The sequence below is a fragment of the Rhamphochromis sp. 'chilingali' genome, assembly GCF_963969265.1.
Source record: "Rhamphochromis sp. 'chilingali' genome assembly, chromosome: 14".
In the NCBI taxonomy this organism is placed as follows: Eukaryota; Metazoa; Chordata; class Actinopteri; order Cichliformes; family Cichlidae; genus Rhamphochromis; species Rhamphochromis sp. 'chilingali'.
The window spans coordinates 32,498,237-32,524,894 of NC_137941.1; the positions used below are offsets into that span (position 1 = coordinate 32,498,237).

Consider the following 26,658-nt stretch of genomic DNA (forward strand, 5'->3'; position numbering starts at 1 on the left):
TATACATATATATATATATATATATATTCACAAACACATAAAACAAAGAGGATGTCAGTAAAGAGCTTTTTCTAATCTTTAACATTTTCTATTTTAACTTCGAAACACAAACCCTATGAGATATATTAAGATTCTATATTTTGTACATGAATATATATATTATACATATTCAGATATACATACTGTATAATTCATGTTGGGATTTCAGACGTCCTCACTGGTGTTGCCTGATGTTAGCACTGCATCACAGCTGATGTTCCGTTTAGCTTCAGTTCCCCCCAAATAGCCTCTTTTCTTGCCCTTTTCTCACAGCGAAAAGCAAGTCTTAAAACCGAGCAAGGCGGTACATTGAATGACGGACTAGAGGATGGAAATGCATCAGCCTTGGTGCTCAAAAGCCATTTCTTTTTGCACTCCAGTGCTTTCAGCCGTCCACCTTGTTGTGCTCTGCTCCCACAGCTCCCCACTCGCTTGCTCAATCAGATGGTACGACCCAATGAATGTCCGATGATCTCCGATGAGGCCTTTAACATGGACTCTGTACTGACGACGGTGATGATGCTCATCCTGTGGACAGGGACAGATAAGCACATGTGGACATGTGCCCAATTATCTGCTGTTTTCTTTCCTTAACAGAGCAGTTCTCTTCAGTATTACATCTTTATTCAGCGTGTCATCAGACAAACTGACCTGGCTGGCTCATGAACTCAAGTGATTTTTAATGATGATATTACCAAATACTTCACCTGGTTTGGTTTGTTTTGTCACAGGAAAACGTAAATGGACAGAAAAATGTTTTCACCTGAGAATACTGAATCCAGAAAACTTCAGAACCAAGTTTAAAGGATAAGGCTAGAAAACTGTATATAAAAGATGGATGTAGGCATGCATGACGTCACCCATTGGTTTGTGAAGTATTGTTAAGCCTTGAGCTAACAGTTTAGAGGCCACTGGGGGTGGATCTCACTTAGAAACACCGCACGCTCATCTGGTTGTCAATCGCAAGGAAGATCATGCTCTGCTTTGTTCTCTTATTTGACTGTCAGTAGTCAATATCGTGCTGTATTTAGACACTTGAAGCTAGCAATCAAGACGAACTAATTAGGAAAACGCTTACAGAGGTCATAGATAACTGGAGCCTAGTAAGTGTCCTTCCAGATTTCTTCTTCCAGTAAAATCAAACTTGTTTTTGTAATCAGAGGAGTCGCCCCCTGCTGGCCATGAAAAGCATGTTTAAGGCACCTAAACTGCATTGGCTTCTATTTTCAGACCTGTGAAGCTATGTCCATATTTTATATAGAGTCATATTATTATAACTGTCAACTGATCTCATGAAAAGAGCAAAATTAACATTTTAAGTAATGCCTGCAATATTCTCTCCACTTGCATCTTGTGAAAACAAACTGAATTTGTGCGTGAAGTTATTTAAAACTTACTATGCAGATCAGTATTTACTTCACTACGATGTTGTATGTATTAAGTGGACTCAAAATGAACTGCAGTCTATGGACTTCTATCTGAATAACTAGCCTCAGGTTCTATTTAAATCCTGCATATTAACCTCCTAAGACCCAAACTCTTCCACCGCATGCATTTTTAATTTCTCTTTGATATTTGGACATATTGGGGCCCGATGGATGTAAAAACAAAGAATTACTTTAATTTTTTACATTTATTTATTTTTTTTGCCTTATTTTTGTTTTTAAGAAAAATGAGAGCCACATAGGAGGATATTCATTTAAAATTTTGATAGAACAGTGACAGTGTAATGTCCTCGTAAGTGGATATCAGGCCCAAAATTCAGTATTTTGGTCTAAATAACCCAAAATGTGATGTCCACATATGTGGACGCCAGCTCCTAGGAGGTTAATAAATGTATTAATTTTAAACTGCTGTCAGAAAATAATTAATTTGGACACTTTCCATTAAAAAAATATTAATAAATTGATAGTTGAACTTGAAAAGATTATTTAAACTCACAGAAATGTGTTGTCAAATTCCGGCCAATCAGAGCTCTTCTACCACTCAGTGGGCGGATTTTCAGTTTACGGAAACTATAAATGTTTAAGCGGGAGTCAGATATTGTTGGCAGTCCCAGCAATAGTCCAACTTATTAAAAGATTTAAAAAAATATTGTTTAAAGAGGAGAGAATCAGTTACTTAGGACTAATATTTAATCTTTCAGTATGTATTGAGTAACACATGCAAATGAAACAATTTATTAACAAGTTAGACTTGTTTCACTCTATTAATTTATTTTAATTCAGACTTGACGCGCTCAGTAAGTGCCCATGATGATTATATGGAATAATTGCCTCACTAATCGTTGCTTTTGAACAACATCAGAATTTAGTCCACTGGAAATTTGGTCGTTTCATGGGACTTTGTTGACCCAAAAATATTAGCACTAGCCTTATCCTTTGAATTTCATTCCTTTTTAAAGAGTAAATGGCACTATGATTCTGAGCCTGTGGAATGAAGGGGAAAAACCTGCACTGGTCGTCTCTGGCGTTTTTTTTTTTAAATCTTTGTTAATGTACTGTACTGCTGCAACCATTATCTTCACACACCCCGGCTAATACCTATAGGTGTCATTCCATATGATTCCAATTGGATGCACTGCCATTCTACACCCACGTCACCCCCCTCTTTCTACTGTTCACTGTGCATGAATGTGCCATTAGGGAACACGAGGGGCTTGGAGAGGCACAGACCAGAGATGAGGGGCGTGACTACAAGGTGCCTGAGTGGATCCATCTTTACAAAGTACAGCATTCTCATTCGCTTTTTATTTGACACGAGGTGGCCGTGTCTGTGACACAAATGGCTTCAGAGACAAAACTGTGGATTGTTTTTGTTGCCATGCTAAACATTATGCTGTTTTTTTAATAGTAAAATAAACTGCTGAGAGGTTTCACAGGTACCCTGAGATCTGATTCTTGTTCATGTTCTGCTGTGCTGTCAGGTCTCTTATGGATCTAGATTGATGCTGGTGTTTACTTTGTGCAAGCTGTCGTTTTGGCACACAATACCAAAGCTACGGACTTAAATAAGAAACAAAAGTGACCAAATGTATGTGGACACGCTGTAGCTTGGAAAGGTGCATTGTCCAAAATATCACAGGCTGAGGAAGACTTTTTCCTCTTTCAGCAGCACAAAGCCAAAATCTATAAACAAAAGGTTTGTTTAAATGTGTGGAAAGCTCAGGTGTCTCCTCTGTTTTAACTGCACTCTATCCTGGGAGTCATTTTACATATTCACGTAGCTCACCAACAGATGGCAGGAGCACTGCATGACAGGCTTTACGCATGAGGTCCTTTGTCTTCTTTTTTGTTATTACTGATTATTGTTTATATGACGGAGGACAAGGAGGAAAAATGCTAATCTCCTGATTAACGCTCTGCCCGTTACATTATCCGTCATGGTATTAATATCTGTATTTATAAGTCAAATCAGTGGCTATTATCTCCAACAGGAATCAGTTAAGATCTTGGTCACTCCTGCTGTGCATTTACATAGCAGTGCCAGACTGTAATCAAAACTGAAGCCTCCCAATTTAAACTGAGCACGCTCGGATAAAATAAGAATCGTCGTCGACTGTAATGCAGCAGCTGCAGGAACAACAGTGTTTCCTCTGCTTTTCTCCGGGAATTCAAACCCATGTTAGTGCAAACAAAATCTCCAGACTTAATGAATGTGACCTTTCTGAACAGCCAACCTGTTGGCCTCTAACTATGTGAGCGTTGCTACAATCACATCGTCACCACGCTGACATTCAAGTTCAAATTTGTGCAGGTCAGGCAGCACATATCTGTGAAAATGGGAGCACTTCCTGCTCAGGAGAAGCATCCCTGCTTTTTTGTTTTAAAACAAAAGTGATTTTTGTCTTCACAATTACTGCAACATGTACCAGATATCCCTGAATTTGGTATGAAACTGACAGTGCTATGATAAAAAAAAAAGATATCATTGTAATGGAAATGTTTTTTAATGTTCGGTGTTCCACAGCTTTGCTCATGTTTCAAATTGAGGACCAGATCACATCATGATGTGCACGTGCAACACACACAAAAATGGCCAATATGGAGCTACTAAGACTGGCTTAAAACTAGCGTTCCAACACATTTACCCCATCAAATCAAATCAATGTTTTCCACATTTCATAACTTTAACATTTAACAAGATTTTGTATTCTAATCATAACAGGTCTCTAGTGTCAAATAAATTCAAAGTTTAGATTAGAAAATTCCATTTAAAGACCTGTAAATGATCACATTCATGTTCCACACTTGGATTACTTAAATCTTTGACTTTCAAGTTTCCTATTTTACAGCACACACCCACACAACACGTTTACTGCTGTGGAAAACATTTGAACAATCTAGAAGTTTGCGAATCACATTTCAGTTCCAATCAAGTCTGAGCCGTAGGGTAAAAAAAAAAAAGGAGCTATTAGGTCATGTAGGTGTGGCACCCGATGCTGGAAAGCAGAGAACATTCAGATGATGAATCACATGAGAATGAAGTGTTACAGCAGTCTCTGGACAGAACAATAGTGCAGATGCCAGATGGACGTGAAAGCAAAGCTGCGTACGCGTCTATGCTCTGATTCATTTTTCACTTCTTCCTGTGAGACAGGGATCATCCAAAATAAATAAAAAATGTAAATTAAAAAAGAAAAACGTCATGACAGCCTCGGCACAACTGAAACTGCTCATGGAGAGAAAAAAGAAAAACACAACTCAATTCTCTCCCCTTCTCGTTTTGTTTGCTGTTAGTTGTTGGGATGATGCAGGAACGCCGGGAAATCACTCCATAAATCCCCGATGACGATAAATATGGCATCTTTGTGTCATAATCGTGTTAAATGTGAACACTGCCAATATCCTTGATACAGGCTAAATGTGAAAGATGAGTTTTTGTTTTTTTCCTTCTTGTTTTTGTTTTTAGAAATGGCAGCCAAGTCTGAACTGAGGGGCTCGGTGGGAGGGGAAAATAAAATAAAAAAAAAAGGCCAGAGGCTGTTCAGATGATACAGGCCGCCTCTGGCTTTGACAACGCAGCTATGCATCTATACCGCTGCCAACACAGACCTGTTTATTAACACAGTCACTTGACACTGGCATATGCTTGAGGCTGTGTAGGCGAGGAAGTAGGGTACGAATGCAAACAGCCTGTTTGCGTCGGCTGAAACAGGAGCTACTTTGCGACTAAAAAAAGACACAAGTGTACATAAAAGTGGAGCGATCACCAAGCAAAATTCATAAAATCTGGAGAATTCTTCGTCAGAGAAATCAGTCGGTAAATAAATACGCAGAATGGTCTAAACGATGACAAACACTTACGAAATAAGATACGAGGACACACACGTGCAGAAGTTTTAAACCATGACTGAAACCAGTCGTGCACCTGATGGAGAACCAGTGGGTTTACATAGAAGATGAAAAATAACTGAACAAGTAACTGAAGTTCATGTGATTGTTTAGCCGATGCATTTGGCAGCGAGTGGCGTCGCTTTCAATACTTGGTGCTTGCAGAGGGAGCAAAACTCCATCCGTCCTGCAGGTGGGATGGATGCACTGAAAGGAAGTCGAAAATTGTTATCGGGCAGTGGCTTCCCAGTAAGGTCCATAAATGATTCAAGCTGCAGCAGAGTCCAAACTGAGATCTGTTCACAGCTGCTGGGGTTTATTGAACAGGGCTACCGCGCTGCTGCGAGATCGCTTTTGGCTTTTCTCACTGAATCGAGATGCTTGGTTTTTTGTTTTTTGTCTCTATTTTGTTTCCAGTATTTTCAGACTACAGGTCCATTTATCCTTTGAGTTTCAGATCTTTTTTTGTCAGACATTGTAGTCCGGTGCTTTGCCGAGCGGTTGCCTCAGTCTGATCTGCAGGGTCATGAAGGCGCCCACCGCCACGTGAAAGAGGATCTGCCAGATGTTCCTCAATTCGTACAAATACATGTTGGAAAGACAGATGAGTGCAAAGGCCAGGAAGGACTTGCTGTTCCTCCAGACTGAGAAGTAGGCAAACAGGTAGCACTGAAAGGAGAAAGACAGAAAGCGTGAACGATGCGCAGACCACATGACCGGCGGGGATGTTTTTCATAAGAAATCCCATTTGATGTCTCTGTGCCCATCACTGTGTCTACCAGTCTGCGGTGATCCATTTAGTATCAGGAGCTGCACAAAAAAAGCTGAGCAAAATCTTTTAGAGAAGGTACTGGACCGAAAGGCACTGAGCTTTTGCTAATGTGTAGCTGACAAGCTGCTGAGCTATAAAGTGCAGGGCTGTTAGTCAGCCAGTGATGGGCTCCCCTTACCGCAGACTATCACTTACCTGATACAGACAGGCCGCTGTGCCGAGGAAGAAGGCAATCACGTAATTAAAGTCTTCATCATCATTCTGCAGACACAGAGAAAATGCTTGGGTTTTTTTGTTGTTTTTTGAAGCGCTAGTCATTTATGTAGGGACAAAAAAAGAAACCAATATGACAAGAACATGTTGAGGTATCTTTATTCATGCATTTCATGTACTGTGAACTAATCTAGTTCATAGAGTGTGATGTGACAGGTGCTCTATCAAGGGACACAATGGCAGGCATGTGGTAGTGACGTGAGCCCAGACAGACCATAATCAGTCATAAGTTTATGTTAGTCAGGAGATATTAGTGGCTCATGACGTCAAAGTTGAGGCAGGCAGATAATTAGTAAACTGGGATGAATGTTTACAGTGAAGTCTTTGCCATCATTTTCTCTTTAGAATAAATCCCACCACCTTTAAAGTCTGCGTTTCCTGACTACCTGATTGCTTTTCTGTGACGGACCTACATTCCCAGCCCTCGGGAATTCATTCGTCCTCTAAGTTTCTTGCTACAAATAAAACTGACAGCTAAAAGTATCAAACTAGAACCAGCCTTGCATTGAGCATTCATTTCCCTTTAAGAGAAACTGAATCTGAGAGTCGTTTCTAGAATGCCCTCACCTGCAGTATGCTCTCTATAGCGTGGACCCCTCGCAGCAGGTTCAGCCCCCCACAGAGGATGCTCAGCACACAGGATACGATTCCCGGGAGAGTCACCGGCTCCAGCATCTGCGTGGGAGCTGTAAGAGAACAAGGACGCAGGTCTCGGATAAATCTGCTTTCCGAAGAACAACAAAGCAACTAGATTTGACAAAATTTCATTTATATATATACACATGTAAAAGCTATTATGTGCAGGACAAAGGGAATAAATCCCTGAATGGCAAAGATAAGCCAAGAATGTGCTGTTCTCAAATCTCACTTTCAAAACATTCTTGTAGAGTAAAAGAATTAATGTGTCACTATTATCAGATTAGCATACTTCATCCCTCAGGATAAAATGATTTATGTTCTCAGAAAAACAAGACACTGGGAAGGTCCGCGGAGAGTGAGCAGAGCGTGGAGAGCTGCTCTCTCGGATGTCAGGGGGAAACACAACAGCTACAAGTGACCCGAGGTGGCATCGCTTAGCTTGGGGCAACTGAGGTGTGACAGTGGGGAAAAGGGGTTGTTTTTGTGGACGATGTAAAGAGCACGGGGTCTGAGCTACGACGAAGCAACAGCGGAATGGATTCATTTTGAAAATGACTATCTCATCACACAGTCTCTCTCTGCCCTTTATAATCCACCAGAAAGTAACCATTTCAAATTTAAGCAGCTGAATGACTTCTGCTGCGGATGTTTTGTTTTTTTCTTTCAATAAATATTTCAATATTTAGGGCTTAAATGAGACTTTGTAATTAAGAAATGTCTTTGTTAATCCACTGAAGATACAGGAAAATACGGCGATGAGGAATCATTTTGGTTCTGAACTGCATATTAATACATTTTAATAAAAGCAAAAGAGGCGTGAACAAACAGCTCAAAAAGCAAAAGGGACTAGGATCCTGTGGAGAGGCCCTGGGTCCAGGGAAATGTGTTTATCACAGAAAAACGTGCGTCCATGGCAGGTAGAGCTGGGCGATAGAACGATAACGATATGTATCGCGATATAACTTTTACTCGATAGAGAAATTAAGCTATCGCGATAGACCTCGCCGCTCTTGTCCTCTTAAAAAAAAAAAAAAAAAAAAAGGTCAGCCAATCCAAATTAGGTAGCGCAGAGCCGAACCAATCACAGCCGCAGCGTCACGTTGCGTGACTTGTTACGTACAGCACAAGTGCCAAGCCGCACGTGTGTTTGTTTGGGAAGCAGCCAGCGCGTAATGGAGGAAATGAGTGTGCCGACTAGAAAAATCAACCGAGCGTGACCGAAGAGAAAACAGATGATGGTTCCAACGCCGGAGAGATTGTCGAACGGAAGAGCCATAGAAGTTCCGTAGTGTGAAGGTATTTCGGCTATTTCAAGTCTGACAAAAAACAGAGTAGCGTGCACTGTAAATTGTGCCGAAAGCAAGTCTGGAAATACAATAAACTGGTGCATCCGTCACACTGTGCGCCACGTTATTGTTTCGGTGAAATGAATTTCTACAATACTGTTAATTCTACTCTCTGCAGTGTTTAAATGCTTACATATACACACAGTTACTGTCCGTCCACACATACGACTCGGTTCTGCTTCTATGCCCCAGCTTTGTTTACTTTTTCCCACCGAGGCTTCTAGACTTCTGATTGGCCAACATTTCTGCACGGTTAGGAATCTAGCGCCACCTGCTGCTTTGGCATGTTCATAGCAGCGTTTTCCTTCATTTCTGCCTTTATGTGTGGACGGGATTATTTTTTAAAACGAAAACGGAAAATCTCCGTTTTCAAAAATACCCGTGTACGTGTGGACGTAGCCTCAGTCTCTGACTGGAAGCGCTAATTCGTCATTCGGCTTTTGTCAGACTAAAGTAACTGTTAAAACTGTTTGAAAAGCTAAGCTATACAACAAGGAGAGATTGAGAATTTCCTTTTAGTTCTCAGTTTATTTGATATTGACAAAAGTTAGTCAGTTTTGTCTGTTCTTCTGTAAAACAAACTAAGATTTATTTTTAGAATTAATATTTTGTTTCTAAGTGGAATTGACAATTTAGTCTGTTTCGTTTGTTCTGTTTTGAAACTTAAACGCTTTAGCGGCTGCCTTTTGTGTAGTTTGCAATATTTGCCTTTATTTATCTGAAAAAGTCTCATGTTCCTTAAGTACATCTACCCTGTTGAACTTATTATGGGAAATAAATATTTAAATAAAAACAAGCTGCTGATTATTTCACATTTTACTTGTGAGCAACGGCACATTTAAATCTTACAAATATAGTTATTTGGCTTATATCGTGATAGATATCGTTATCGCCTGAAATGAAAAAAACATATCGTGATATGAAAAAATCTCATTTCGCCCAGCTCTAATGGCAGGGGTATAAAACTTGCTCTGAACTCTGGGGTTAATATTTCTGATTTGTCCAAAAAACCTCGATAAAGGATAAAAAAAACAGATGCTTCCTGAGGCATTTTGTTTAGGTTGAAATGAGCAAGCAAAACAGAGCAACGCATATCAACTTGAAGTCTTCATCAGAGTCTGCTTTGAAAGTCTTTAAAGCCATGTAGCACTTCCTGTTTTCCTTTTCCAGGAACATTTTGAGGGAAAAGCAACTATGTACATCATGTCACAGTCTTGTGGTCAATACCATCAATGTTAAGAATGAAAAATTAATACAAATAATAAGATTAAATATCTAAATTTAATGTACATGCACACCCTGTATATATATTTATGCACATGAATAAATGCATCTTTAAATGCTGTACGTATATAAATTCATTACAAGCCTCTCTCATACTTTGCACGCATACGTGTGCAGCTTATGTCCTACCTATGCCCTTGTACTTTGAAGGTGCGTGCACTGAGAATCCATTGATAGCCCGCAGGTCCTCAGGGGAGAGCTGGTAGGGCGGTCGCAGCTTGATCTCTGTCTGCATGTCAGCCAGGTTGATCTTGGTGGACAGGGAACGAGGGTTATTGTAGCGCTGTTTGGTCTTCTGGATGAAGGTGTCTGAGGGATAACAGTCAGCACAACAAAGAGCTGATTAATAATACAAAGAGCAAAGCCGGGCAGAACCAAATGCACCCTTTGTGTGACACAGCAAGATGCTGTTAATGTGGAAGTGGAAAATGATTTCTGAATAAACAAAAACATTTTCGATCAACAATAGACAGAAACACTGCATATCACATATTACATAACAAAAATGCTATTTCATACGCTGGGCCAGTGTCTCAGTTTTACTGTCCACAAAAACAATGTTTTATATGTAAACCTAATTTAGTCTATTAATTATATTTAAAATTGTTTATTCATGTCTTTATGTTTATTTACATCTGTAAAATACTGTTACCAAAGCTCTGAAGTAAATCTAGTTGAGTAGGCTCCATGCTGCCCTGTAGACTCACCCCTGCGTCCTGCAGGTATGGCTGTGACAGAAAGTAGGACAGCTGCTGGCAGCCTGCAGCGCAGTGGCCAAATTTAAAGATCATAACAAACTGAGCTGACAGTTTATGTGAATACAGACAGCTTTTCTTAAAACTGCTATTTTGTCTCTGTGCAACTCAAACATCGGTGGATAAGATCATATTTAAGTTTGTTCTCCCCGCGGTGGGGGGGACTATGTAATCAGTTTTGTTTGTTTGTCTATTTGTTAGTTGTCTCGCATCCAAGTTTTTTAAATGATCATTTTCAAATTTTGTTTGATGGTTGACACCAATAACAGCTCGAGCTCATTTCATTTTGGTGAGATTGGTTTTCGTTGTTGTAATTGGGAGTAATATGTGAGGCCCGTCCTCAAAAGCCTCTTTAAAACGACGGCAAGGAAAAAACCTTTTAGGTAACGATGACTGATGTAGTGCTTTTGTTTCGCAGGTGAAGTCATAAGTAGGTTTGGTAGGTTAACTATCCAATCAACTAGCATAAAATACTTTTTGACTAGTCCCAGGCCATCAAACTCTCTTTTTTGTATCTGAAATTTACTGACTGTGACCCCGTATTGTAAAATTTGTGCACTACCCAGGAGAAACTTTAAAAACTGAATATTGTAAAGAATGAGGCCAATTTTACATCTGATAGGTACCATCAGACATGGCACCCGTTTTAATTTGAAAAGCTGACATCATATTTCCCACATGGTCGTTTCGGCTGAAACACACAGTTCCACGGACTCACCAAATTCGATGAAGGAGTAGGGCCGCATAGCACTCTCGATCCGTTTGGTGTCATAGGTGACAATAAACTCCTTCTGTAGCTCATCCAGGAAGCAGAAGGCCAAAACATTGGGATAACTTGCAGTGCATACCATCAGGTATCCAACGCCCAGCGAGCTCGTAAAACTGAAACACACAAACACAAATATTATTGCTCTAATGCAGCGTGCCACTCTTCCTCTCGACAGAAACCCTGGGAATCTGTAATTAGGACACAAAGCTATATCCAGGGACACAAAGGCATTTCTGACTTCTGCAGGTTGCAGCTCTAAACACAGAGCAAACACAATTTAAGCGCATCTCTGCTTCAACGCCACACTTTCACAGTTAATTTAACACAATGGCTCGCATCCAAATCCACCTCTGCAGAAACAACTATGTGCTGGCCTTGCAGTGTTAATTGATACACTAAGTGCAAATTAAATTCCCCAAACACAAAGACGTTCACATTACCAGAATAGCTCGGAGCGCATCTGAATGGATATGAAACCTGAATGTCAATAAAGAGTTGAGACTAATATGATGATTATCATGGAAAGAAAAACTCGCGGTGTTGACGATATCTGAGGAATGAGAGTCAATCTGATCTGAGTAGCCACATACATACGCATCAGAAATTGAAGCAAATGACTCACGTTTAAGGGTGGGATGGAGGCGGGCCCCTTACCCACAATTTGAATTGATGGATTCATTTTTATTGTGCCCTTTAGTTTCACAAGCTGCTGGTGCATATATAATAAACACTGAATTGAACCTGTAAGTTGCAATGTGCTTTACAATAAACCCCTGGACAAATACGTTTACCAATATCTGTCTCGGAGCTGCCTGACTGTGTCTATAAAACCTCACCGAATATTAGAAAATAAATCATAACTCCACTGTGGGTAACAGCTAAAATAAAACTGGATTAAATCCCACGATATAACTGATGATTCATAACTGTGACTTACAGTGCGAGTATGTTCAAATATTACAGAAGTAAACTAGTCCCTAAATTGCTTCCAGTGATGTGCATTCTCTAAATCACTGTGTAAAACTTGGGGCATTAAGCAAGCGAGCCGATGTTCTAAAACCTCCTGGATTAAATCTGCTGAAAAAGGAATTTCATCTAGCTTTCACAACACACAAATATTACAGACATGACAAGGGCCACTGAAGAACCGGGAATATCACAGGACAGATTAACCGGTGACTTTAAACGCCGCCTCTTTCATTTTGAACTTCAGCAGCCTTTAGACGTCCGCACTCCTCAGAAGCTTCGAGCTCTCGCTGATTAAAGAGACGTATCAAAAGGAGACTCTGTGGTTGTTGAAAGGTATAGCCGGCCCATTGATGGTTGGCGGTGAGGTTCTCTAAGGTCATGTCCTCTGTCGTAATAAGACTAATTAGCTTTTAACAAACAATGCTTGAGAGTTTCAAAGCCATTCCCTAAGCACAAGCAGAGCTTTCAGGAACCGTCTGACACCTCAAATGAAGCCCGAGCTGTCAAATCGCTCAAATTTAAACGCTTTTTCTGTATTTTCTTTAACCACATGTGTGTTAGAGGGGTCAGAAAGAAAGCAGTAAAACTGTCAACAGCAGGCTATTTCACCACCCATGGGTCATTAAAAATGCATTGTCTAGATTTTGGTTTTATACCGGGAATTGAAGATACACTGAGTGAATGCAGATGCTTAAAAATGCGCGAATATTTCGGCCCTTGTCCAAAAGAGGTTTTAGTCAAAATCGAAGGAAAAACTAACCCTACACCTTTAAACTGATATTATCTTACTCAAGCCAAACAGACCTTTTTTACACCAAAACGGCCCATTTGAAACATGTTAATACCAAAAGTTATTTAACATTTAACAGAGCAGAATAACTGGATCTTTTGCTAAGAGTAAAGACCTACTTGATGTTGTATGGTCCAGTCCTAAGTGTGCAGCGGTCAGGAAACTGGCCGAGTTTCTTGGAGAGACCTTTTAGGAGCCTCTTTGTTTCCTGAAGCTCTTTGTCCTGCTCATAATCAGTGGATGCTGAGAGAGGCAGGCCGTCCCCGACTCGGACCACAGAGGCAAACAACACCATCGACATCTTACAGCTCTGGCAGTCTCGCTGAAGGCCTGCAAACGAGGGAGATGGCACAGATCTGTGAGTGCAGCAAGGAAATGTTCTGCTTTTTCATCATTGAACTTGGGATTTTGATGTGTTGACAAAGCTTTATAGATTTCATGACAATTTAGACTAAATGACTAATACTTCAGTAAAAGAAACAATGAAAATTATATTAAGTTGCAACTCAGTCTTTGGTCACAGCATTGCTTTCCATTTATCACTCTACAAATGGCAGAAAAAAAATCAGTTCCTTATTAAATTCTCAAATATCAGGTTTTTGTAAATGTACAATGTTTTGGGAGGTTTAATAACAAACTGAGATGAACACACCGAGCACTCAGACACTGACTGTTTTCCTCTCAGGATAATATAGATTACTGTGGTGACCTCTAACCTCACTTGATTGCTTAATGGATAATGTCTGCACACTCATCTATCTGAACATGAAATATTTAACAGTTTGTTTTAGTATTCAAGCTACAACAGTGCAATTAGTTATTTATATAGATATATATATATTTTTTTAAACGAACTAATTTTTTTAGCATTCAAAATCTCCGATCACTGGTATCTACTGAGAAGCTGAGAATGTGCGTTAGCGGGACACTTTCCACGTTTGTCCTCCTGCATGCGATTTGAATTCCGGTCAATTTCCTTCCTCCTTGACTGACAAGTCCACAGGATCCGTGACGTGAGCAGAATCAGCGAAGTGTCAGGTACCACAACTAAGAACTACCTTCAAAACCAGACCAAGGTCGGATGAGAAGACAAACAAAACGGGGAATATCTTCTATATGCTTTTATCACAGCACTTAGAAACAATATTAACGCCAAGTGTCGTCCGTGGAGATATACTATATAATAAATATTTTAAAGCAGCCATCTACTTGTGAGTAATACAAAAGCAGCATAGAGTGAGAGTGTGAGTACTTCCAGGGGGGGGATGCCAAAAAATGTAAAATTACAACACACGGAAGATTATAAACAGACATTTTTTCTAAATTAAAGCAGCGCCTCAAAAAGGAAATGTTTATTCGTTTGCAGTCCGTTTGTTACCAAATTCAATCACTACCAAACATGACTTGCTAAAAGCATAAAGCAAGTTTCATTACGTGTTAAGTTACTTAGTAAAAATCTCATTTTGAGCGTATTCTAATTGATTTTGGGGGCTTTGGTGATCTTGCACCAGCACTGAAGATTTAGGAAATGGTTAATTATACATTTTCATCTCCTTTGCAATGCATCTGCCAGTTTCGTTACTTTACCTTGATTTAAAAAAAACAAACCATGGAGAAAGTCAAACTATGGACGAAGATTGTTGGCAGAAATCTGACTGAGCTTGGCTGCCTTTCTGATGTCTCACTGGAAACTGAGGTGAGCCTTTACTGGGAATTTCACTTTCTCCTATCTGGATGCACATTCAGCACCCTGTAGAAAGACTAAAACCACTAGACTGGTGAAATGTTGTCTCATTAGTCACTGGCTTTCTAAACAAAGGTTTCTTCTACTCAACTATGGCCTTCACGTAAATTTTCTGTAATCAATAAACATCATGTGAGAACCATGGACAGCTCCACGGACTGAATGAAGGTTATGAGGAGTCGATTTGAGGCTTTAAGTGCTTTCACTGCACCCAGAGAAAAAGGCGAGACAACTCAGAACTTCAAGACAACTCAAATAAAAGGCGCGAGTACAACGTTAAGTCCTGGATTAACTAAAAAAAAATAGGCAGCGACACTAGATTGCGGAGACAAACTGTCTCACCTTTCGGCTACTTTAATCCCAACTTTAAGAGCAGTGTTTCATTAGCTAATGGTTGGCTATGTTTACATGTGCGAACAATAAACTGGTAGATTACCTGACGTTACACGTTGCTTTTAACGTTTGCCGGTGGTGTTAACGATCAATTTATCTTGTGTGGAAACAAGACTTTACAATCTACAGGACAGTTTAACAAGCTAGCAAAGGTTAGCAGCTAACTATTAGCGTGTTCACCAACAGCATTGAACTTCAACCTTAGTTTAATCAGCGCGGCGATTAACAGCTAGTTAGTTAGCACATCCGCAACCCAGAGCAATAATATAATACCTGGGAAATGCGTCCTGCATCATCATCTGCACATCTGGAAGGTGTAGCTATACAGGAAGCTGAGGCAGCTAGGCAAGCCGCAGGCAGCGCTGATGCTACGATGATTTACGTTTACGTGGCTGTTTCGCTGTGCATTGTGGGAAAACAACCTCACCGGCGTCACGGACTAAAAAATAAATAATAATAAGATAAAATTTTATTTATATATATATATATATATATATATATATATATTCCTTTATTATATGTTTTGTTACATTTTTAAATATCACGAATATTTTTGAAATACCGTGTGCCAAATCTGATCTGATAAGCTGATTTTAAATTGGGAGTAAAACTGAAGAAATTCACATTAAAATCTTAAATAGACAAAAGAGTCAATGTCTTTCTTTTTTTAACTGTCATTTACTTCTCTACTTGTCTAAAAAAAAATCAAACAAAGCCTTTTAAGGAATATAACAACACGTTTGACACATTATTAACATGTATTTACACACACACATACATACGCACAGAGAGAGAGAGAGAGAGAGAGAGAGAGAGAGAGAGAGAGAGAGAGAGAGAGAGAGCTGTAAATTTTCTATTTGGGGAATAACATACAAACATCTTCCAAAATACTAAAAAATGCCTCACACGATGACGCACACACGCACAGATTACACCATGAGCAAAAGTCTGGGTACCTTTCTCAGTCAGTACTTCTATAATACTTTCGGTTTGAAGGATTTCTGTGTGAGGTCTCTTTACCTCATGTGGATGTGCGCCGAGAGCTTGTTGCCGTCACTGCTGGTGTCTTCGCGCTGCAAGATTTCTAATGATGGACTTTTAAGTAAGTTTCGGCCCAGAAGAAGCCAGTTTATTTCCATTTTTACTTTCTCGAATGAACTTAGTGGAATCCATCTTCATTTCAGACCTGTAATATTTCCTGCGCCACTGGCAGCCACACACTCCATAGCATAATATTTACGCCCTGCTGCTTAACAGTTGGCGAGGGGCTGTGTTCATCAAATGCTGCACCTTTTTACTGCCCAAACACTCCTTTGGGGATTGTGACCAAACAGCTCATTTTAAACTTCATCTATCCTGCAGAACTTCTTCCAAAAAAAAAAGGGAAAAAAAATAATCTTTTATAGACTGTGCTTTGCATAATTCACTCAGACGTTTTTGTGATGAAGCCATGACTCTGGTCCTTCCAACTGAATCAATCTTGTGTCAGTAAAAACTTCCTGGAACTCACTTATATTCGAGAATAACTTGACTTCAACAGATTCCCTTAAATTACATTCCCTTTTTTTTTTAATTTATGCGCATGAAAAAGGAAAACATACTGCAGATAACAAAACACTTCTAAATACTGTTTACAGTTCAATGTAGAGATGAGTAAATAAAGTCATACTGCAGAATATTCATGAGCTCATTATCTTTGTTAGACACTGTTCCTTTTTTCATTCTGAACCCTACTTGCTCCAGTTGCTTTCCCAGAGAACACAATCACAAATTAGCCCAACTCCAAGGCATCTGATGCAGAGTATATTTTATGCTAAAATTAAAACATGAAAAATGAATAAAGGTGCACCCAGACCCTGCCAAGCTTTAGTGGCGCACTCAGGCCTAATGTGGACCGTTCACCGGCATCAGCATTTTATTCACTTTCCACTATTTCCTGTTAGAATATAGAGAAAAAAAACAGGCAGCACTTTGGCTAGAGGAAATGAAAACACCAGTACAGAGATGGTTAGCCGACTCATCCTTCACACATACCCATGCAGTCTCCCAGGAGCCCTGTTAATGTGTCAGCCTGAAGGGCCCTCCTCACTACCCTCATGCCCTGTGCACGTGCGCGTGAAAGGAAGCGAGAGCTACAGACACACAGTGAAAGTGGATGATGGATATCTACTGGTGCTGACAAGATGATGAATAGCCACAAGTCTCGGTGAGTGTTTAGTGGAGAAAGCATCAGGTGCGGAGAAGGCGGTGCCGTCATTTGTAGTGACACGGTCTAAACAGACGCGCAAACACATTCTCGGCATTTAAATGCGTCAGTGGCAAGTGGCTCTTTCTCGGGTTGACATCATTATAGATTTCAAGTCTTAGTACTTCTGCTAAATCATAGTATTTCTGCCAATTCATAGTATTTTTGCAAAATCATGGTATTTGTGCAAAATCATGGTTTTGGGGCCAAACATTTCTGTTATTTTATAATATATGTGCTGAATATATTATATGTGCCAAATCATAGTATTTATCCCAAATTATAGTATTTATGCCAAATTACAGTATTTCTGCTAAACCAGAGTATTCCTGCCAAATCATAGTATTTGTACTGAAACATGGTACTTCTGCCCAATCATAGTATTTGTACTAAATCATAGTACTTGTGCCAAATCATAGTATTTATACCCAATCATAGTATTTCTGCTAAATCATAGCATTTGTGCCAAATCATGGTATTTGTGCAAAAACATAGTATGTCTGCAAAACCATAGTATATCTGTTATGTTATAGTATTACTACTAAGGCATAGTATTTCTGCCAAATCATAGTGTGTGTGCCAAATCGCAGTATTTATACCAAATCACAGTATTTGTGGTAAAACATAGTATTTCTGCCATATTGTGGTATTTGTGCAAGAACATTGAACTGTTATGTTATAGTATTACTACTAAGTCATAGTATTTCTGCATTGTTATAGTATTTGTACTAAAACGTAGTATCTCTGCCAAGTCATAGAATTACTGCAATTTCATAGTTTTTTTTAGGAAATCTGTTATGTTATAGTATTACTACTAAGTCATAGTATTTCTGCCAAATCATAGTATTTGTGCCAAAGCATCGTATTTGTATGGAGTCATAGTATTTCTTCTAAATCATAGTATTTCAATCAAATCTCAGTAGTTGTTGTTAAAACGCAGTATTATTGCCAAATCATAGTATTTGTACCCAATCATAGTATTTCTGCTAAATCATAGCATTTGTGCCAAATCATGGTATTTGTGCAAAAACATAGTATGTCTGCAAAACCATAGTATATCTCTTATGTTATAGTATTACTACTAAGGCATAGTATTTCTGCCAAATCATAGTATTTGTACTAAATCATAGTACTTGTGCCAAATCATAGTATTTGTTGAACATCATAGTATTGGAACCAAAACATAGTATTTGTCCCAAAGCATCGTATTTGTATTGAGTAATAGTATTTCTTCTAAATCATAGTATTTCAATCAAATCTCAGTAGTTGTGTTAAAATGCAGTATTATTGCCAAATCATAGTATTTACACCAAATCACAGTATTTTTGCTAAAACATAGTATTTCTGCCATATTGTGGTATTTGTGCAAGAACATTGAACTGTTATGTTATAGTATTACTACTAAGTCATAGTATTTCTGCGTTGTTATAGTATTTGTGCTAAAACGTAGTATCTCTGCCAAGTCATAGAATTAATGCAATTTCATAGTTTTTTTTAGGAAATCTGTTATGTTATAGTATTACTACTAAGTCATAGTATTTCTGCCAAATCATAGTATTTGTACTAAATCATAGTACTTGTGCCAAATCATAGTATTTGTTGCACATCATAGTATTGGAACCAAAACATAGTATTTGTCCCAAAGTATCGTATTTGTATGGAGTAATAGTATTTCTTCTAAATCATAGTATTTCAATTAAATCTCAGTAGTTGTGTTAAAATGCAGTATTATTGCCAAATCATAGTATTTGTACCCAATCATAGTATTTTTGCCAAATCGTGGTATTTGTGCCCAAATAATAATTCTGTTATGTTATAGTATTACTACTAAGTTGTAGAATATCTGTTATGTTATAGTGTATCTGCGGAATATAGTATGTGTGCCAAATCATAGTATTTATACCAAATCACAGTATTTGTGCTAAAACATAGTATTTCTGCCATATTGTGGTATTTGTGCAAGAACATTGAACTGTTATGTTATAGTATTACTACTAAGTCATAGTATTTCTGCGTTGTTATAGTATTTGTGCTAAAACGTAGTATCTCTGCCAAGTCATAGAATTACTGCAATTTAATAGTTTTTTTTAGGAAATCTGTTATGTTATAGTATTGTAGATTGTAGATTGTAGTACTTCTGCTAAGTCAAAGTATTTTATGTAAATCATAGTATTTCTACCAAGTCCCAATGTTTCTGCTAAATCATAAATAATGTTTTAGTACAAATTGTATGATTTGGTGGAACTTTCTGTGTTCCAGCACAAATGCTATGATTTGGCAGGAAAAAAATATTATTTAGCATAAATACTAAGTTTTAGCAGAAATGCTATGTTTAAACTTTAAAAAATTCTGCTATTTCTGCTGATGTGTGTTATGACTTTTGACCATTGAAATGAATGGAACACATTATCAATGTGGTCACTGATTTTGCATGATGGGCTGAGCTGTGTTTTACCTCAGTGAGATAAGCATCCGTTCTCAGACTGGGAGGCCTGGGTTCAAATCCAGCTTATGGCAACATTTCTTTCACTTAACAGTTAAACTTTTTTTAAACTCTTTTCAACACAAATTTCATTTTTTTCACCCCTTTTCAGCAAAATTTTCAGTTTTTTTAACCCCTTTTCAGCACAAATCCAAACTTTTTCAGCTCTTTTTCAGCAAAAACCTCTTTTCAGCAGAATTCTGCTCAGTCACCTCTTTTCAGCAGAAATTCTGCTGATTGAACTCTTTTCAGCAGAATTTTCACCCCCTTTTTTTTTGCCCAAATTCTGCTAGCACAATTGTCAATCTCTCCACCTTTTCTTTGTGAGAAAGTGTTTGGCTCAGTGAGCTAAATAGCTGCCCTTTGACCAGGAGGGCCAGGTTCGAATCCTGCTCAGGGCATCTTTTTTTTTTTTTTTTTTTTTTGTTTCAACTTTTTCAGCTTTTTTCAGCAGATATCTTCAGCCGTTAAGGCATCCACACTGCATTTTCGCAGGAAATGCAAATTTTTCTAGTTAACTGAGATTTTAACAGGACTCTACGCAGAGATTCCAAAGGTGCTCTGTTGGATTGAAAACTGGTGACTGTGGAGGCCTTTGGTTACTCATCGTCATGCTAAAGAAACCAGTTTCAGCAAATTTGAGCTTTGGGGCACAGGACACAAAGCTCAAGTCCTGCTGGAAGCAGTCATCAGAAGATGGGCACGCTGTGGTCATAAATGATGGACATGGTCAGCAACAGTACTTAGGTAGGCTTATAATGTTAAAGTGGTGCTAAGGAGACCAAAGAGTGCCAAGAAAATATTCACCACACCATCACACCTCCAGCAGTAGTCTGAACCACTGACGCATGGATCCATGCATGTTTGTTTGTTGCTTCCTATTTATTGTTTAACCACTTGTCCAATCTTCTATTGTCAATTTTGATAAGCCTGTACAAATTGTAGACATGGGGAGTGGCACTTGGTGTAGTCGTCTGAGGCTTCAGTCCATCTGCTTCATGGTTTAACATACTTTGCATTCAGATATGCACTTTTGTATACCCTGGTTGTAAAGAGTGGTTATTGTTGCCTTCCTATCAGCACAAATCAATCTGGCCATTCTCCTCTGACCTCTGGCATTAACAAGTCATTTTCTTTCACCAGAAAACTGACAATCACTGGATATTTTCCCCTTTTCAGTAGATCAGCAGTTTCTGAAATACTCAGCCCAGCCTGTGTGGCACCAGCAAAAGGTCAGCAGGTTGTGCTGACCATATCTACACGCCTAAATGCACAGAGTTATTGCTGTGTAACCAGTATTGGGGAGTAACGGAATACATGTACCCCCGTTACGTATTTAAAGTACAAAATATGAGTAACTGTATTCCGTTACAGTTACTGTTTAAAAAGGTGGTATTTAGAATACAGTTACTTTGTTGAAATAAATGGATTACACAGCAGTACTTTCCTGTTTCATATTGTGGCGGGTCAGGACTGTTTGGGTTTTGTTTGACAGCTACGTTCTGTTGTTCCAGGCGGCAGCACTACGGTTGCCATGGTTACATGGTGACACACGCTCTCTCTGCGTGTTTCCTGGGTTAGAGAGGCCTTTTTGTTGTGCTAAGCTAATAGGCAGAATGCTACAGACATAGCTCTAAAGAATGTAGCATCATGGGCAGTGTAGTCCGTGCTGCAGGGAGAATGGACTGCCATACACGTTATGTGTCTGTGAGCGCGAGGAGGGAGAAAAAGGAGAGTGGAAAAGTACGAGCTGTCATCGAGCAAAAACGGGAGCTGGAAGCATGTAAATAACCACTGCAGCCAAGAAGAGTGCCTGACGAGCCCAGTTGTAAGTAAGCTATTAAGACTCGACTGTACGCTGTGTTCGTGTTTTCCTCTGAAACAATAAGTTCCGTTGGAGCAGCCTTTCAACGCCTCTCTCTGTCTCTCGCAAGCAAAGTTGACCCAGACAACAAAGTAAAGCTAGTTTTCGGCTACGAGCCCAACACGGAACCGACGTATTAGTCAGAGGTCCTTTACTACGGTTCAGACCCGCGGAACTTCAGTAATAGTAATAAATCACATTCATGTAGTTGTAAACAGCATGATAATATATTAAATAATCCAAAGTATTCAGAATACGTTACTCTCATTGAGTAACGTAACGTAACACGTTACAAAATACATTTTGGGGCATGTAATCTGTAATCTGTAGTGGAATACATTTTAAAAGTAACCTTCCCAATACTGTGTTTAACTGAGTTCCAGCTTTTAAGCAATGATGTGAGCAGACAGCATTTTTATGGCACTGTTCTGATGCATTTTCTTAAATCCAAATCACCAGTTCCTGCAGCATTTTTAACAGCACAACACAAAATTACTCAATGTGAGAACCATTGTGAGAAACATGTGCAAAAGCAAAAATTCATCTGGCATTCCTAATTTACCCCAACATTTAAATAAGCAGGGAATTACAGAATGCCAAGAAAAGATGTGCTGACTTTTCACTGATGCATCTGAAAAACGAAATAGCTGTTTGACTTTCTAAAAAATAAAAAAATAATAAAAATAGGGAAATGAAAATAATGACAATACACATGGAAGTTTCCTCACCTGGCTCATGTGTGCCCAGCCCAATTTTACTCTTCAAGTGTGCGTGTGTGTATGTATGTATGTATGTATGTATGTATGTATGTATGTATGTATGTATGTATGTATGTGTGTGTGTGTGGGGGGGGGGGGGGCTGCTTTTAACCATGTAAAGCACTTTGTGCTACATTTTTGGATGAAAAGTGCTTTATAAATAAAGATTGATTGATTGAGTTAGATGATGAGCAGGCAGATAACGACAGAGTGCAAACTCAGATATGGCATTCTGAACAACCCAAACACAATTATCCAGAAAGGTAAAATTGCCTCTGTTAAGGGTACTTGAATCTGAATAGACCTTAACTTTGTACCAATAACCCTTTGCCCTCCATTTCTTATGCTCATTTTCCACTGGTTTAAAACGCCTCGCCCTCCCCTCCAAGAAAACCAACAAAGGAGCAATGAACCAATGCTCCAGAGTTCTCTGCCCCTCTGAAAATCCTCTAAAGTGAAATTGGGATTGAGAGAGTATTACTGCCTGTGCTCACAGGCATTAATCAGCCTGTTAATGTTCGACACTGCATGCATCCCAAAAACAGCACTTTATCCAAGCAGACCTGCATGACCCATGGACTACAAACACTAAACACAAAACCTTCAAAGTCATGCCACAGCTTAGACCGAGGTCTGAGGTGAGCTCCTCATATTTACTTTTACCTTGATCCTGGAAAAAATGATCTGTAATATTTTTTTTATGTTTGCTGTCCTTCAAATGCAGAGGTCCAGGCAGCAAAGCTGTGACTGTGTCACATTTGGGTCCTGTGCCACTTTCTAGCCATTTCTCATAATAAAGCCACCAGTGTCACATCTGCTGAGTGCTGCTTGAGGTCCATTTGTTTCCCTTATGAGATGCAGAGGAGGGAAAAAAAAAAAAAAGTCAAACCAAACAAGCAAAAAAAAAAAAAAAAAAAAAAACCCAAAAAACTCTGCTTCCACAGGGGCTGTCCAATAGCCCAGCGACCTGACAAGGTCGTCATCTGTTTATTTCATGGCTCCAACAGTGCAGTCCATCCATTTTTGTCCATTACTAAATACAGTGCTTGCCAATAAACACGCTAACAGTCTGCAGCGTTTGCGCTGCAGAGTTTTATCCTCGTTTTCTAATTCTCAACATAGACATTGATGTCCACTAATTCATTTCCAGTCCTTTCAGTCGCTGCTGAGTCATCCACATAAAAAAACAAAACACCGATACTGCCAACGTCACGGTGACGCTTGAGGAAAATTCATGGGATAGCTAAAATTGCGAGGATATATTGCCTGGGAGTCTAACATCAAATTCACCAAATAGTTGATGCAACCCGCCTAAAGCCTTTCCCTCTAATATGATTTTTAAAAATGCTCAAAGTTGGCTGTAAAAAAAAAAAATGCATGGGTACTTGTAGATTTCCATAGGTCTAAGCTCCGTCTTTGGCCTATCAACATCCGTGGAGAGGACACTGAGGTGGTGCAGAGTTATAAATATCCCGGTGTCCCCCTTGATAATATAACAGATTGGTTGCAGATGTCCTGTACAGGAAGGGCCAGTGCAGACTTACTAAATGTAGACAGTGACATGCTGTTTTAATTCTATCAGATCTTTGCTACCAGTGTCCTCTTTGTTACTGCTGTGTGTTAGCGATGACGCATGATGCCTGGATAATGGGCAGGACTGTGGCAGCACTGGGAATTGCGGTGGAAAGGTGTACAGAAACAAAAGTACAGACCATCTTTGATAATAACAGTCATCCTCTCCACAATATTTTGGTGGCTCGGTGTAGTCTTCTTGCACTGTGCTGCAGCACAGAACATTGTAGAAGACACTTTGATCCCACTGCAGTGAGATTTTAGAAATTTGTTAACACAAAAGACTGATGACCTGGTTCATCACTCTAGCTTCCAATACTGTTACAACCATTGGCTTTTTTCTGCTGTTTTTAGGCATTTATTTGTTTTATTTGGAATATTGTGCAAAAGTCTTAAACCACCCCTAATTTCTTACCCTTTTGCTTCAATGAGTGAGTGTCTCATAATTTTTTAAAGTGGTCTTTAGCAACAGATCTCCAGATTCTCTTTCAGTTTTTCACTGGAAATTGGCTGCTTTTCCACTTATTTTTAGCCCAGTCCTTGAACCCAACCATTTTTAATGGGATATGCTTTTGTTTGTTAAGTCACTTCACACTGACCTATGAATAATCATCACTTGCCTCAGTATTACTGAAGCAGTGTAAGATTATGTTGGCAGAGAACAGAACAAAAGTCAGCCAACATCCAAAGAACAGCTTTGAATATCCTTCAAAAAAAACCTGGAGAAGTATTCCTGAAAACTACTTAAAGAAATGACAAAAAAAGCCGACTAAGATTTCAGATGAGTTGAAGAATAAAGGTGATCATACCAAATTGCTGAACCCATTTCACCAATTTCCTAGCAAAATATAAAGAAATAAGTACCATAGCTGGAGATTTTTGCAGTTTGACACCAAAATTTCCCCGAGGAGATGAATAAATTATTACTTCTTATTAATATTATTTTTATATAAACACAGTTGAAAGCCTTTTTGGAAATGTTTGGCTTTATTTTTCTTTTCTTTACTGCAAGGATTGAACCTGTACATATGGCTGGACACAGAGAAGTGGAAAAAAAAAAAAAAATCAAAGGCAACAATGACTTCTTGGCATAACTGTGAAAAAAGTCCAACATAACACGGATACCTTTGGGATAAGGAATAAAGTCTTTCTATTATTCAGCTAACGCATTATGTCAGTGTGGAAACTGCCAAACACAAACAAATGTTCAGAGTAATCAAAGGTAATGACTTCTCATCGAGAGAAGAATGAACACGTAATTACGACGATATGTCACGTAACTGTTTAAAGCACTTTTTTCAAAATGCTCTTGCATATGGTGAAATGATAGTAATCACATTGAACACCGTGTGCCGGGCGACAGTCTGAACACTTGAAACGGTTTCATACGCAAAGAATCCCCCAAAAAGAAAAAAATGGTTCACTGACAAACATCTTATTCAGCACAAGCTGTTGTGACAGAAGACAGGAAGAAGGACAATTTAGGTGTGTTGTGTTTTATCCTTGGTGACTTAAGGATCGAAAATTATTCAGCTGGAATGATAAATTACAAAGCAAACTAGTTCCCTTTGACTGTGTTTTGCTATCCCTGAGAACCTTATTCATAATGAAAGAAACCAAAGTCTTGAATAATAAAACACAAGTTCAGCTACAGATAAGACTTTAAATATTTATAGAGGCTGAAGCAAGGGAGCTAGAAAAAAAGAAAAAAAAGAAATACAAAATTATGGAAGAAAGAAAAAAAAAACGTATCACAGAAGGTAATGACTCTGGCCCCCGAATTGATGGTGTTATGCTGCGAGAACTGGAAGAGGCTCTGGAGACTTAACAGTTAATTATTCCTTGGGCGTCTCGTGAAGTCATCCGTTTTAAATATGAAGGAAAGCATGGGAGAGCACTATCCAAGCTGACTGAAGCCGAACCATTCCAGGCCGAGGCGCTTCAGGTAGACGCGCACTCAGAAGAAGGGAAACGGGAAAGATTTCGGAAAGCCGTCTTTTGCGCTAGACTCCTCTGCGAGTTTCAGTTAAACAGGAAGTAGCAGAAACACCAGTGATGAAACAGATTGGTTACAGACAAACGCACACAAAAAAACTGAATGCCCAAAGTGTAAATCAGAGGTCTGAGATATTCCAGTAGAGTGTGAATACAGAGGGGATTTGTGGGATATTGAGCGGAATCTGTGATTACTTCAGTGGACGGAGGTAAGACTCATGTTTTGGATGTTTGTTGATCACATAGACTATTCAGACACCAGATGTGAGCATCTCCCATGCTTCTGTCAATGAACTCTCCCATTATTAACAATTAATGAAGGAGCAAGAGGTAAAGTCACTCCAGCTGTGAATGATAAGATTAATAATAAGATTTGGAAAAGTATGAACTGTGAAACTCTGAAGGGCAGCTTGCAGTAATATTTGGCATTTCATGTTCTGTTGTGTTCCCTCCCCCCCACCCTCATTCTCCTTTACTTGGTCATTTCATGAGAGAGTTACAAGGGCACCAGGCCTCTGAATCTCTTCCACTTATTATATTTCTGCAATTCCAGACATTTTATATTTTTACATCTGTAAGGCCACAGTTTGGGGGCAAACAAAAACTCCTTTCTAAAAGCAAAAATCAATCATGATA

General features: G+C 39.1%; 1 protein-coding gene across 1 annotated transcript; it reads right to left on the reverse strand.

Annotated features, from left to right (window-relative positions):
- Positions 1-3,975: 3,975 nt before the first annotated feature.
- sec22a (SEC22 homolog A, vesicle trafficking protein) lies at positions 3,976-15,525 on the reverse strand. Its single transcript, XM_080903827.1, has 7 exons — positions 15,380-15,525; positions 13,089-13,299; positions 11,160-11,323; positions 9,816-9,995; positions 6,985-7,103; positions 6,340-6,405; positions 3,976-6,041 (listed from the first exon to the last, which is right to left on the reverse strand). The coding sequence occupies exons 2-7, from the start codon at positions 13,268-13,270 to the stop codon at positions 5,841-5,843; spliced, it is 912 nt and encodes a 303-aa protein (XP_080759953.1). The 5' UTR covers positions 13,271-13,299; positions 15,380-15,525; the 3' UTR covers positions 3,976-5,840.
- Between the last annotated feature and the right edge of the window lie 11,133 nt (positions 15,526-26,658).

Coding starts and splice junctions, on each gene's coding strand:
- sec22a (XM_080903827.1), bottom strand. CDS start 13,270: ATGTCGATGGTGTTGTTTGCCTCTGTGGTCCGAGTCGGGGACGGCCTG. Junction 9,996..11,159: donor CTACTCCTTCATCGAATTTG/GTGAGTCCGTGG, acceptor GTTATCCCTCAG/ACACCTTCATCCAGAAGACC. Junction 6,042..6,339: donor CAGCGGCCTGTCTGTATCAG/GTAAGTGATAGT, acceptor TTCTCCTTTCAG/TGCTACCTGTTTGCCTACTT.